Below are 15,160 nucleotides of genomic sequence, written 5' to 3' on the forward strand. Positions count from 1 at the left end.
TGCCCACTCTTTCTCTCTCAAATAAATATATAAATCTTAAAAAAAAGAAAAGAATCCACGCTGACTGGTTGCTTGCTGGCAGTCATGCACTGGGGCCACGTGGAAAATTGGAAACTCCATTCTGTTTTTGGCATGGGATTTCATCTCGGTACATTGATAGAGGCTTCCAGAGGGCTGCAGATGAAAAGCAGGACTGATGGTGAGCTTCAGTAGTGAGATGAAGCGGAAGAGGAAGACTCGCACAGCAGCAAAGACAAGACTGCAAATAAATAGCAAAGACATTTGTCATAAAAATTTGAGCAAGGGGATAGTAAGTAAAACAACATTTCGTGTTTCATTCCACAGGGTAAATATTTCTTATTTTTCAATACCATTGTATATTCAAGCTGTATTTGCCAAATTTATCTAATTATAAGATAATTGGAACCCTTGTCAAAAACAGATTTTCAGATCTCCTAAAATCAGTTTCCAGGCATGGGCCTAGGAAACTATATTTTTAACAAATGCTCCAGATGAATTATATACTCAGCCAATTTCAGGAAGCACCAAGTTATGCCAATTCAATGTGCCTGAATGTTGGCAAGTTGTCATATGTTAAGCTAATGTGTTACATGGAATTTTCTTGTTCAAGTAATAGATGTTACTATATCATGTGGCAGTGGAAGTACGATAAATATTAATGTTGACAAACTCATAATTTTAGAGTTAATAGCTTATCCTTTGTGTGGAATTTTCCTGTCTTATAAAAGGTCTTAGGTATCATCATGTGGAAGTAAAGACACACTCAAAACTAAACAGTATTCCACATCCCCATCTCAGAGGTGCTTTTCTGGTTTGTAGGAGACTGTCAGTCCTGTTAGGGCATTCTTAGTACATTTGGTATCTGTACTTCCCCATCCTGTCTTCCTTCCAGGAATGCAAATCCTCAAGGAGACTTTTCTCCTCTAAGAACATTTACATGTGTCCTCAAAGTACCGAAACTTCTACAGCTCTCTTTGTGGAGTTCAAGTTGTACATAGATTTTATCCAAAGGTCAGCCTAAAGGGAATATTTGAGAAGGAAGGTGCCTTTTCCTCTTAATGGTTATTTTTTCTTTGGATAAAGGTCTCGTACTTGCAGTCAGTGGTATTGTAATAACACCGTAGCCCAGTACCTGTTAGTGTTGCGGAACAGTCTCAAAGATACCTAACCTGGCTTGTTTGTTCGATTTTTAAATAACTGGTGGTTGTTTCTGCTTCTCCAGACCTGTCGGTCTTTTTGCTGTCAGCAAGTCTGGTCACAGTTCCCAAACAAGAAACAAATCACGCTGTCCTGCATTTCTCAAAAACTGTCGACCGTCTGGCCAGGCAAGACAGAAACACGCAAGAAATAAGTGTACCAGACGCCGCCTTGCAATGTTGCAGCACAGGAATGATACCGACAGTAAAACCTAAATTCCTAGGCAAGACTTGAGAATTGGTGAACTTATGAACAGATACAATTGCTTTTCTCTCTGACAGAGGACAGAATGTCTGACCACCTTTCTGGCATCTTCTAAGAAAGGCACGCACATGTCTATCTACTTTCTTTCTTCGTTTCTCTCGCAGGCACATCCCTGTGTGACCCCCTCCCTGCTTCTTTCGCACACTGTCCTGCCTAAATGTTATCCTCATGAGCGTCTGTAGGTTTTCTTGAGGCTGCTACTCAGACTCCTGAGGCGGAGAGAATCAGGACAGCGGACTGGGCGTAAGAGGAACTGGGATCAAATCCGAGTCAGACTCTCAGGGGACTCCTGCTTTCTAGTCACCAGAGGGTGGGGATGTGTGTTGGCTTAGGCTCTGGGAATCAGTTTGTTTTCCCCTCTGTGGCCCAGGGCGGGCCTTCCAAGTCTCACCTTGCCCCTGCCTCCCCGTCTCCAGCGCCATTCTCCTCTTCTCCTCTGCCACGAGCAGGCAGCAAGGTCAACTGAGTGCCTGAATTTTACTCCAGGGGAAAGAACTGAGCCACACAACACATGTACTGGCAGGAAGAATCACATATCCCATCCTCAGCCCTTTCGTCCCTCGAAAGACACAAGCCTAAACCTCTGTGATTTCCTGGGGCTTCCACTGGTTGTGCTCCTTTGCGTCAGGCCTGTCTTCTTGGCTCTGCTGTTTAAAGTTCTTCATACCCCAAGGCTTGGCTACTACCACTCTTAGACCATCATCTTCCCATTTGGATTTCTAGAAGAGAAAGGGCATTTCCTCTGAAAGTGCCTCATTCTTTCAATCCTTCCCCTCTTCTCCCTATTTCGCCACTTCCCTGACACTGCTGTTTCAGAAACAGTATTCCCAACCTATGAAGTCTCCCCTGAGCGCTGCCTTTGGACGCACCGTGTTCTTCCTCCTTTGTCCTGGCCCTTGCCCTAAGGCGTACTGGGAAGTTGGTCTCCTACTCCCTGGCGTTTTGTTCCACCCCCATTTTCCCTTGGAAGTCCTGTTCATGACTGTATAGAGCGCATTTGCTGTTATCAGTAAACGCTGTCTTAATATTTGAGTTTGTATAGTTGTGTTTTAATAAGAGTTTTGCTGTCACATTTGGAGATTGGCTCTCAAATCTAGCTTACTTGGGGGATGTTTATGTGTCAGTCTTTACCATTCAAGACCGGACTGAGTCAGATGGGAATGGGCACTGAATAGCACATCTTCTGAAGAGCACATCTTAAATCTTTTTTTTTTTTTTTTTTTTACATCTTAAATTTTTGGGGGGAGCTATTTTGCTAGACCACGCAGGTGCATTGGCCAGGCTGTTGAAAGGATTTGCCAGAGCTCAAGTTTGAGCTGTTCGTTGAGAGCTGTTGGGTCTGACTCTGACGTGGTCTGTTTTAGTTGAGGTACCAGCGCGGATGTGCGGTAGGTCACGGGCAGGCCTCTGGTGCTTTTGACGAGCGCACCATCTCTGCTGTGCTTTGGCCTGGTTGAAACTCAGTTGGAGTAAAATATTCATCCAGCAAGATGTTTGATCAGTATTCATCTGTTAAATCTGCTTTCTTTACTTTCATTTCAGATTTGTCCAATATGTGCAGCGTTACCTGGAGGCGACCCTAATCATGTCACGGATGACTTCGCCGCTCACCTGACACTTGAACACAGAGCCCCTAGAGATTTAATATCCTTTTAAGAGGCAAGAAGGGTTCAAGTTGTTTGTAATGTTTGTTATTTTGATTATTTTTAAGGACAATATACCCGGAGAGAACAACTAATCTCCAAATTATTTTAGTTTTTTTGACCTTTCCTGAAAGTGACTCAGTGTTGAGATGCAGTTCATTTCTCTCTTTATACGCCATGACTGTCCCGTGACCAGTGCTCGTTAAGTGAAAGTTGCCTTGCTCATCTCTTCACTTCATTACAGTCAGATTTTTTTTAAGACCGCTTAACAGGGTTATAAGTTTTCATACAAAAGAGGAAAATGCTAATCCAAATTAAAATCTAAGTATATATAAGGCGCATTTATTTGCTTCCCCTTCTTGTGCTCTGTTGCCTTATCCTGTAATCGGTGGGATGATGAGCAAGGATGCATGTTGGGGCTGCTTTCCCTTTGGAGTCCCCTTCTCCAGAGACCGCCATTCCCCGCCCAGTCTCTGAGTGGGTCAGCATGAGGTCAGGTCCAGCTCCAGAGTCCTTCCCGCTTTTCTTTCTGCTTCCCCTTCACAAGTCGGTCTCTCAGCAGTGGCTGGTGATGTTCCTTGTAATCCAAGATATGAGCGGCCCACCAGAGTAATTAATTTTGTACCCTCCGTGCTTGTTTCAAGTTCTGAATTGTTTTTCTATGACTATCACCTATTAACTTAGGGGTCTGTTTTCATGTAAAGGTTTCAGTGTTCGTTGCAGTACGAAGCAATTCAAGAGCTAATTACAACTTTTCTCTCTGCCAGACTTCATTCTGATTCCTTTGATTGCCTCCCGACAATCATAATTCAGCCTTAGTCCTATTGAGGAAGAAACTGGTTTGATGGTTTTCTCGTTGCACAGCTCCCATCCCTTGCTTACGGTTCCTAATTTTCTAATTGGAAATATGGTCCCTCAGAGTTAGGGGAAGATGAGAAAACTAATGGAAAGATAAGGACATGGAACAAACCTAAGAGATTAGAATGTCAGCCAGACCTGAGCCAATCAAGGAAACCACTTTTCCTCTCTGCTAAGTGCTGCGGACACTGAAAGCATAATGAAGAAAGCGTGTGGTTTGTTGTTTTTTAAAGAGAATAAGGAAACCCAGATGGGCCAAGAATACTTACGTCTTTGAGTCACTTCACATTTTACATAAAAGAATCTTATAACATACCCAGAGGGTTATGCTTGATCCCTGTTTCACTCTGTCTTCATGGAGAAGCTAGGCAAATAACTGAAAGCCAAGCTGTTATCCTGAATATTTTTATTTTATCCTGAACTTTGTCAGCAAGTTCAAGGGCCTCTAGTGAAATTGGTGTCCATTCAGTAGACTGTCCCATATCATCTCCATCCATTTTTGTGAAATTTTTGTAAGAATCTCTGGTTATCAGAAGAAGATTAAATTACGCAAAATTATAAGAATAAGAGAAGGCATATGTTACATTCGAGATTCCTATATTACCATGAGGTTCTGTAAAACCAAATGTTGACATTGCAGTTATCCTGGAAATATACTGATTTTTCAGGTACTTCAAGTGCTGCTGTGTGGTGACTTTGTTTGTCATGAGGGCGTGGCTTCTCGCCAAGCCTTGTAAGCACCAGAACTTTCTTCTTGTCAACTGTTCTGATGGAACTCTTCCTAAAGTGTAATTGTTACACCCAGATGCTTTTAAAGGACAAGATAAAATGATCGCAGCATCACTTCCTGTAGAACCCGAGCCATGATCCTGAATACCATGATGAGACAGCGCACATACTGGTGGCCCCTGAGGGCTTGTTGGAGCCCCTCAGCCTGTCCCTCAATGACTCCACGATCATCAGCTGAAGACTGGGAAGCCAGCAGAAAGTTGTTCTGCACGATACAGATGTTCTGTGTGCTGCTTTGAAACAAAAGTCTCTATTACGACGAGAGCTGGCTTTTCCCACACATTGGCCAGCGTGGAAACGCAAGATTGTCATCATGAGTTTGGGCGGCTGTGTGCTCTTCGGGACGTCCTTTAGTTTGAGTCAGCTGCAGAAGATGGGGGAGGCTGCTGGCAACGTGACCTGTTGAGAAATGTGGTATGACTCTGTGTGTCCACTTCTACAGAAATTCAACTCTAGTTTTCTGTTTTGCAGCAGTGTTGAAAAAGAACTTGAGGACTGATCAAAACTAATAACCGAAAGGAGTCTTTTATTCCTGAATTTAAATTATTCCTACTGTTCCTTTCTTATTACCGATAATAATTGAGATTTGATTAGCACCACTCTCCTCAGGTACTAACATTGATGCTTATCAGTTCTGGTTACTTCAATATGGACGTACGTGAGATTCAGTGCTGAGGTCAGGGCTAGGAGATGGCTCACCTGGGTGTCCGACCTGACAGCGCCTCTCACCCCTTCTGGTTATTGTAGCTGGACCCTAGGAAGAAGTTTCTTCCACCTGGAAAACCTTTTTCCCCTTTGAAAACACACACACACACACACACACACACACACACACACAATATATACACACTCACTCATTGCTTTATATTTAAGAGTCTTTTTTTTTTTTTTTGAGTTAATAGCCCTCATAGATATGGTTCTGACATTTGCATTCTAAATTAAATGTGCTGTTTTTAAATGTTTACAATTTAGGAAATCTGCGTGTCTATCTAGCAAGGGCTCAAGTGAATTTTTTTTCTTTCTGTGAAATACTTGGGTTCTTTTCTTAACTTTGGAGTTATGATGAATCGAGTGGTGTTCGACACGTACGTAGAATGTTTCACCCTGGCCGGGGATTAGGAGGTCCTCGTGCTCGTAGATCAAACATGCACTTTACTAGCAGTTCTACTGGTGGACTTTCTTCTTCTCAGAGTTCATATTCTCCAAGCAATAGGGAAGCCATGGATCCTATAGCTGGTAAGTTAGTTGCCTGATCATAAAGGAAACGACCAGGGAGGGGGCGGCGCTCTAAAAGTTTTTGGTGGGATTTGTGTCTTTAGTCTCTCATCATGCTCCTGTATTCCTTCACAGAATTCCCCCAAATCTTATAAATATTGTAAAAGTAGACCGTATAAAGTAGTTTATAATATTCTGGCATTTCCTTAAGTACTTAGAGCAGAAGGTAATACGAAATGGTTCTGGGTTCTCTATTTGTGGCTTCTGTTGGAACCCAAGAAAATGATAAAAGATTTCAGAGTTGAAAGACTGCCAGAATCCCGTGATTCAACGTCCACAAGCACACAGATAATAAGACTAATTGACAAGACTAAAGAGTTAAGCTCTTCTCATAGAAGAAAGTCAAGTAGGAGTTTCTCTGTTCTTGGTCTTGATTTGAGAACTATATTCTTAGGGAACATACTGAAAAGTACATGTTTTAATAGCTTAGAAAAATCTTATTTAAAAAAACAAAATTTGAACATGTAGTTCATAGCCAGGTCCACTGGGTCTAATACATGGCCCCCCTGGGAAGCCAGCAACAGAGCAGAGGGGTTGGGAGTCAAAATATAAGGGCAGAAATCACAGTAGCCTGGGACCGTAAGACACACCAAGCACAGACAGGTAGTAAGACCCTGGAAAGCCCGTACAAGTTCTGAAATGTGTGCGTGTGGTGGAATATATATCTGGAAGTTGTGATGCACCTCGCCGAACACCCTGGAACACTGGTAAGTGTAAATCTGTGATAACAATTAGGAACAGGTCCACTCATAAATGGTCTTAAAAATGTACGGCATACAGATAGAAAACCTTAATTCCGAGTGTGCTGTGGGCATCCGGATATGCAATAAGCCCTGTAAACTGAGTTTTCGGGATTTTAAAAAATACGTCTTCATTCAAAAAGAATATTTACCTGCTGTTTTTGGTAGCAGGCTCTAAAAGTTAAATTTCTAGAAGCAAAATTCAAAAGTGAGAAATTCTCTCCATTCAGTTTTTTCTGTCCATTTATTTTAGTGATGGACTCTATAAAAGAATGGTATAAGAATCCCTGGGATAAAACAAGAGTGAGGAAGAAAACAGAAATGTACCCTGTTAATGAGTTTTAATGATGAAGAGCATTTGCCAGCCAGGGAATGTCTGTGAGGCAGTCGTCAATCCCATGAAGCTAGGAGAACCCTCCCACTGCCCCTGCTCAACGGGGCAAGGCAATTCGTGCACCTGACTTAGATGAGAACTCAGGGACAGAGGTCCACATTGCCCTTGATGAGTACAACCTTACTGAAACAAAGAGTCTGGATTGTAACAGGCCACTAACTAGGCCGTACAGTCAGGAGACAGTCAGCCTTACTGAGCATCGCCAGTGGTACTCACTCCAGTGGTACTCTGGTACTCTCAAATATCAGTACCAGAAAGGACGAGAAAGAAGGCAGAGGTGAGTGGGCAAAGGGTCACGGATAGAAATGGTCCAGGTCTCTTGGATATAATTCTGGTCATCATTCAATCATTGAATAAACGTTAGAGGCCTCCTGCATGTCGGGCACTGTTCTAAGAGCTGGCAGTATCATACATGGTAGACTCGATCCCTGCTTTCATGGAGCTTGTGTTGAGACGATGTATATTCTGATTGGACCAGCAGGTGATCCACTTTAATTTACTAAATACTAAGAGAAAGTATAACAGTTAGTCCATTAAGCAACAGTCTGTTATGTTTTATTAAAATGAAAATAATTGTATGTGGGTTAATTGCATTTGCATTCCCGGTGCACAACAGCTCCTACCTCCAGGAGGCATTCTGAAAGATACTGAGGGGCGCCTGGCTGGCTCCGTCAGTAGAGCGTCCAGCTCTTGATCTTGGGATTATACGTTCAAGCCCCATGGTGAATGTAAAGATTACTTAAAAAAAAAACCTTTAAAATAATAAAATAAAATAAAAGGTATTGAGCTCCTGGGGCACCTGGTTGACTCAGTTGATAGAGCGTTCAGCTCTTGATCTTGAGGTCATGAGTTCAGGCCCTACACTGGATATACAGATTACTTTAAAAATAAACAAATAAAAATAAAAGGTATTGAGCTCCAAGCTGAAACTTGACGTTGCCACGGATACCTGCCTGTTGTCAGTCATTTCTAATGTTCCTCTAAAAGAGTGATCTTTAGCATTTTGTTTTCCATGGTGTCTTAAGGAGACCTTAATCGCCTTCGTTTCCATTGGCAGAGCTCTTATCTCAGTTATCAGGGGTGAGACGTTCTGCAGGAGGACAGCTTAATTCTTCCGGCCCTTCCGCCTCCCAGTTACAGCAGCTGCAGATGCAGCTGCAGCTGGAACGGCAGCACGCGCAGGCGGCGCGACAGCAGCTGGAGACGGCGCGCAACGCCACCCGGCGCACGAACACGAGCAGTGTCACCACTACAATCACGCAATCCACGGCAACCACCAACACAGCTAACACAGAAAGCAGTCCGCAAACTGTCCAGAATTCCCAGTTTCTTTTAACAAGGTAGTTCATTTATCAATACCGCTTTGAGGAGTAATGTCTTATTGAGCACTACACAGTCCGCAATGATCTTTTCTCTTTTGTGCCTTATGTATGTTCTTGGAGACTTGGCCTTTGATCAAAGTCTTAAAACTCCCAAATCTAATCAAAATTGCGTATTCAGGATTTGCCCAAGAATATGAAAAATAACGATTATTTTAGAGAAAGTAGAAATGCTGGTGGTCTCGTTCCAACAGCGAATTACCTAATGTGAATATTTTTTCTCCTATATTGCCCATAAAACTGAAACCTAAAAAAAAACTGAAAACTGAAACCCCCTATCATTACATTTTGGGGACATATTAGGTCCATTTATTGTCATAATTAACCTTGCCTTTTTTTAATTGCCAATTTCAGTTAGCTGTGAAATATTAAAAGGTATGAGAGAGGATTTCATAACATAATAGTTTTCTTAGAATTTCCAAAGAAGCAGGATTTAAATTCTTACAGTTGCCACAAACAAAAGTAATAGTTTTAAAAAACGGTTCACCATGGTGTAAAAAATAGTACACACAGTAAATGGTTTTACTGGATGCAATAGAGTTACCTGCTTCAGAAAACTATCATTAGCCACCAAATATATTCTTCTCCCAAGCTGGTCTGCATTTTTTGTGACTCCTAAGAATATAAAGGATTTTAGAAAAAGCAGTGATGAGTAGACTTAGGCTCAGCAGGTAATAAACCTGGACTGATCTGGACCTTTAATGGAGCAGAAAGAAGTATAAAATACAAACCGTGAAGTGAATGAGAAAATTAGTACAATGTATCGGTTATCTCCAAATTGACAGTGGAAGACAGTATTATCTCTGTATATTTTCATCATACTTTTTAATATCTCTGCTAGTGCAGTGGCACGTGTGCGTAGTTGTAAATAATCTGTTGTGGATGCAGAACAAAAAATGTTGGCAGACCCCTGTCTAGAGCCCAGGTTTGCCACTTACTAGTTTGGACCTTAGTCAAGTCACTTAACTTCTCTTAACCTCAGTTTTATCATCAGTAGCCCCTGAGTTTGGCCTACGAGAAAGAATTGTTTTGAGGATGAGACAGTTTCAGGACGTGTATGGCCTGGCGCAGTATCTGGCATAGAAGAAAAGCCCAGTGAGTGGTCCCCATGATGATCATTTGTTATGGATCTGAGGAGTTTCAGGTGGGGCAGTCTGCCTTTGGATTATCTCTGCAAAGTCAGAAACTGTGCTGAGTCATTACCATAAGTGTTGCTTCAGTCTCCATCACTGAGCCACAGGTGGATCCTACCACGGAACCTGACCCGTGTGGAACTACCAGCTTGCCAGAGCCGGATGCTTACAACAAACCGGAAACCTAACTGTGTGTTTCCGTGAGAGTTCACTGAGCTGTGGTAGAATGAATGTCTTTGGAAAAGACATCTTCCCATCCTTGACCCATTCTTTTTTTAGCCCCAAACTCAGTGGGCTGGATTTGGGGTTTTTCTCTCTGTGGTTACTCTACACCAGACACCCAGCTCCCAGGGCATGGCGTGGGTAGCCTTTGAGTTGCCTTCCTTGGATTCCGGTTGTAGCTTCCTGAAGAGCCACTTCAGTCATCCGATACCGCTCGGTGCACAGAACCTTGCAGTTTGCAGACCACTTTCCCCATCTTTCATTGTATCATTTGCTCTTGACTCATATGATTTATATTAGGCAATATTTCCCAAAAACGTTCCCTGGAACTTGATATATTATTCTAAGGAAATAGATAGTTACTATGTTCAGTTTTTTTCCTGACGAATAATTTTGGGCAAAACTAAGTAACAAAAGTAGTTTATTGTTGGGCTTCTCAGAACTTTACTATCTTAACATGCATTATGAACCTTCAAGGCTGCGGTGTTTCCAAAGGAAAAGCCTGGTCTCTGGTCGTGTAGCCATTACGTGATGTTTGTAGGGCCCAAGCCTTGTCTTTGGCTTCTTTGACCAGGGACCATTCTTGTGCATGTTGCCCTGGAACTCATGGTGGGGAAACCCACCAGTTTCTTTGGGATCCAAAACTGTTGTCCTTTTAGAAAGTGATTGTTTCAGGGCTTATGTCAGATTTCAGTCTTTGGTAATGGAGTCAGCTGGTTTTGCTAACTCCAGTTTGAAGATCTTCACAAGCTTTGCAGTTATTTCCAGATCCCAAATGAAGTTTGGCCCATTTGGGGATCTAGCCCTAGTACCAGATTTTATCTGCCTTTTTCGAGTGAATATTTTCTCAGTTATTTCCTAAAAATAGAAACTAATGTTGTGGGGCGCCTAGCTGGGTCTGTTGGTAGAGCGTATGACTCTTGATCTCGGGGTTGTGAATTGAAGCCTCACATTGGTGTGGAGATTACCTAAAGATAAAATCTTAAAAAAACAAATAGTGGTATTTTAATTGCATGCCCCCCAAAGGGTTGGGGACCTCAGCCTCCATGTCTCTGGTTCGCTCACTGTCGGCAGCCTTCTGTGTAGCATCAGTCATTGCCTCTCGGTGTGGGTTTAGTGGCATTTCTACGGTTACCTTCCAGATCCTTTTGCCTTCTTTACGTTCTGAAATTGAGATCTTTTTGTTTGTTTCTGAGCCGTAGATCTAATCATTCAGTGGCTTTGAACTTGACAGCTGTGAGGTTTTGAGCATGTCACTTAATCTCTGCTTCAGGTTCCTCTTCCTATAAAACGTTAAGAATAGGACCTAACTCATAGGAGTTAAGAGACAACACCTGTAAAAAGCACTTAGCACAGAGCCTGACCCATAGTAAGGACCCAGTATCTGTTGTGACTTTGGGATGCCCCTGCGCCTTTCAGCATGGGTGCGACAGCGCGATGCAGGTACCTGTCCCTGGCAGAACCTGGGCTTGAAGTGCGCCTCCCCTGGGAGAGCCACCTGCCGTGCGTGCCTCCTGGGTGCCCTTGCACGGTCACCATCTTCCCCCCGTTTGGTTATTTTTCCTGCCCTCAGGGCTCCAGCTTGTTTCCCTTTCTTTCTCTGACACTACAGATGTAGAGAAATAAAATCAATACTGAAACTAAGCAGAATTCAGCTTAAGTCATTAATCAGGTTAGTAACAAGGATTCCGCTCTCGCGTGTGTTCAGTGTCCGTGCAGACGAGCCTAGTTCCCAGCATAACGCAGGTCTCGGCAGTGCATGTATCATCAGATGAGCATACCGGGCTCTTAGTCCGCCTGCTGCTCGGTCGTTCGTAAGAGAAATGGGGGGTGGGGGTGGGTGCCCGTGTGTGTGTGTTTTCTTGCCCTCTCAGGCTTCGGGACAGATCTTCACTTCAGGAAGAATTAGATGGAAATAATAGAAAAGTCAGAAGAACCTTTAGGATTCTTTCAGCTGAATATTCTAGTCACTAGTTTTCGTGACCAGGGTTGCTCCTTTCCCTGTTTTTCCTGCCCACAGGTGAAATTCTGGTTAGGAAATCACTACTTCCCCAAGCGTATTACCTATCGGAAATTTGTTTTCCTCGGGAAAATGTGCACAACCGTTTTTCCCAGAGGGGGTGTGAGAAGTCTAAGAATATTTTTTTCCCCACTGAATCTAATTAAGCCTAGATTTGCACCTGAGGGTGACAGTGTCGCCGCAGGTGTGGGGAGCTCAGCGCAGCATAATGAAGGTGACAACTGAGAGCCAAGAGTTGAAACAGTAGGTTTTGGAGTCTGAGTTTTGCCCACTCTGAAGCTAGCTCGGGCTCGGACATCATCCACGTTGACCCTGCCATCGTTCGTTGCCATTTTACCAATAAGATCTTTTCTTTTTAACTCACACAGGTTGAATGATCCTAAAATGTCTGAAACAGAGCGCCAGTCCATGGAAAGCGAGCGCGCAGACCGCAGCCTGTTCGTCCAAGAGCTCCTTCTGTCCACTTTAGTGCGCGAAGAGAGCTCGTCCTCCGACGAGGATGAACGGGGGGAGATGGCAGATTTTGGTGCTATGGGCTGTGTAGATATTATGCCTTTAGATGTTGCTTTAGAAAACCTAAATTTAAAAGAGAGTAATAAAGGAAATGAGCCTCCGCCACCTCCTCTTTGATGACATCCCAATTCGCAGACAATGTCCTCTGTGCTGTATTTGCCAATGAAAGTGGACAACAACTATCTTGGGTTTGTTTGGTGATTGTAATTTCAGGTCTGTCACTCTTGTTACATTGTGTACATTCAAAGGAAGAGAGAAAATATATATGATAATCATTTCCACTTAACTAATTTTTACTTCTAGCAGGTAATGTAGGTAGCAGTGCAGGGGTGATCTCTGCTTCCTGTACCGTGACATGCAAAGGCTCTCCTAATACTCCACATTCAAACTGAAGAGGAAAATTGAAATCTCTAATGAAGCTGCTGTGTGTATTTATGAATATTAATGAATAAAAACTGCTTGGATGGTTTACCTTAACTACTGCATGAGGTTTTTTGCAGCGTGCATGAGTTTTAGTGACCTTGTTATTTAAAAAATTAAATACAAGGAGTAAAACTTAAACAAACATAAAAAGCCCAAAGCTTTCCTGAGCATTATTCAATGGTTACGCGGCGGAAGTAGCTTTTGAATAATGTCTGCCCGGGTCACCTTTCTTGTGTGCCTCCTACACGCAAAGCTGGCTCTGCAGCCGAGGCTGGGGGTCATAGCCAGGGATCGCCTCCGCCCCGTGTGGCTGTCCTGTCGCCCTGTTAGTCATCCTGCCTGTGCGGAGCTCGGCCTGTCTCTCTGAACTCCACTGTAGAGGACACACCAGTAAAGCGACTGTCGGAATCCGCTGCAGGGCCTGCGTGTGCCCTAAAACCCATCCTGTTCATACGTGTTCAAAGTTCTTACTTGTTGTGGTTGTTGAAAAGTTTTTTTCAATTGTTAAATATGTTTTATTCAGGTGTAGATGAATTTCATTTATTCACTGTTCAACCGAGTTAACCTGAATTATGTTGTCTTTGTTTTTGAAAATCTCACATTCGCAATCATATTTTGCGTTATTTATGTACTTGCTTCATAGTTTGCTGCGACAGATCAGATCAGATCAGGGGAGCTTTGAGGATTTGCCTTCCCAGATTTTGTCAGTATATCACAACCAAATTCTTAATGCTAACTTTAGCACCTTTTATTTATTGGGTTTTTTCTGGCATAAAAAGTAAAGCCTTTTAATTGAATCATGCCACCTATATGCCTATATTATTAATCCTATGTGTAAAAAAAAAATGTACAGCTTTTTGGGGTTTGTTTTGGGATTTGGAGGGGCCGGGATATTTTTTATTTCCTGTTTCAGTTTTTGTGCATAGACTTTCACAGTAGCTCCCAAGGCAGGGACAGCGGGTCTGGGGGTTGGGGGGCAGTTTTTGGAATGTAAATTTAGGACTTTTAAAAAAGGTGCGCACAGCTTCTGATAAATTTATAACTAGACTTAACCTAATCATGTCTTGTTCCAGTTCTCTTTTCTCAAGTCTCCTCTCTTTCTCCTGTCGTCCTTTTCCTGTCCCATCTGTGTTCCTCCGTCCCTCCAACACGACAAGCATACGGACTTGAACACCCTCCGGTGTTCTTCCGAGAACTGTGAAGTCCATGTTCGTCCAAATGTAACCAAAAAAGAAGTCACCCCACATGTCTAAAAACTGTTGCTTCTCCTCTGAAACTTCAGACTCCAACAATTTCCAAATATAATAGCTTTGTTTTCTTTAGTTTCTGTGATGGAAAATGTTTTAAAGGAAAATTTTACACCAGGCTTCTGGTTATACTAGAAGTCAAGTCCAGTAGGGATTTTCTTTTTCTTTTTCTTTCTTTTTTTTTTTTCCAATTGGTTGTTGAGACGTTTCAAAAACCAGTTTTCAAGCTGTGGTCTTTTCAAACACATCTTCTGCACATAAGTCACACATTTCAATAAAGCATTTTCAAGACTGTTGACCACTTGAATTTCTTTGCTGTTGGTGAATTAGCCTAACCTTTATGCAGGGATATTATTATATCTCTAATCCAAGATATTTTTTTTTCCTTTTTATGCTAAACGTGGAGGTCCTGATTTTGTGTGAATGCATTACTTTGGATGTGAGAAATAGAAATTGCCAATAATGTGCTTTCCCTTTTCTGCACAAATTCTGGGAAAATGTAAGATCCTTCCTTTTTTAACATGGTTTGAGGGAACAACTGTAAGTCCATTCAGGGCAGTTTAATTTAGATGATCAGTTGAACACTTCAGCAGACCTAAAGGTTCATAAGAGTCCATCTCATGTAGAATACTGTATATTAATTATTTTTTACCAGATATTTTACAAATACCTCACCTCGTCCTGTATGTAATCAATAATAATGTATTTTAGGGTAGAAAGACACAGACTATCAATATAAAAAATATATTTAAGCCCTTCAAATTCTTGTGTCCTTTTTCTTTAGTTTCCGGATTAACATCATACTATTGGATTTATTGAATAAAAATAATTACAAAGATTTTGATGCAGAGGAGTCAAAATCAATATACCATTGTTTGTTATTACTTCACCTTCAGATTTCTAAGGACCAGATCCTGAGTTTTGCAAGGTTTTTGTTGAGTTTTGAGTGTCAGGGTGTAAGTTTGAAGTGTTCTTTCTCTAGTGCTTGTCTCTGCTTCCTGCTTGAAAATAATTTAAGTCTTTCTGCTCAAGGTGTTCTAGG

At 42.2% G+C, this 15,160-nt stretch overlaps 1 protein-coding gene across 1 annotated transcript in view; it reads left to right on the forward strand.

The window, feature by feature from the left end:
- Positions 1–14,880, forward strand: part of KCMF1 (potassium channel modulatory factor 1) — a 70,745-nt gene extending 55,865 nt beyond the window's left edge. The window contains exons 4-7 of the mRNA XM_026481758.4: positions 3,025–3,126; positions 5,834–6,008; positions 8,239–8,521; positions 12,304–14,880. Of these exons, the coding sequence (XP_026337543.1) occupies positions 3,025–3,126; positions 5,834–6,008; positions 8,239–8,521; positions 12,304–12,565 (822 nt within the window). The 3' untranslated portion in view covers positions 12,566–14,880. The remainder of the gene's footprint in view (positions 1–3,024; positions 3,127–5,833; positions 6,009–8,238; positions 8,522–12,303) is intronic.
- The last annotated feature ends 280 nt before the right edge of the window (positions 14,881–15,160 follow it).

The sequence above is a fragment of the Ursus arctos genome, unplaced genomic scaffold (genome assembly GCF_023065955.2).
Source record: "Ursus arctos isolate Adak ecotype North America unplaced genomic scaffold, UrsArc2.0 scaffold_8, whole genome shotgun sequence".
NCBI classification, from domain to species: domain Eukaryota; kingdom Metazoa; phylum Chordata; class Mammalia; order Carnivora; family Ursidae; genus Ursus; species Ursus arctos.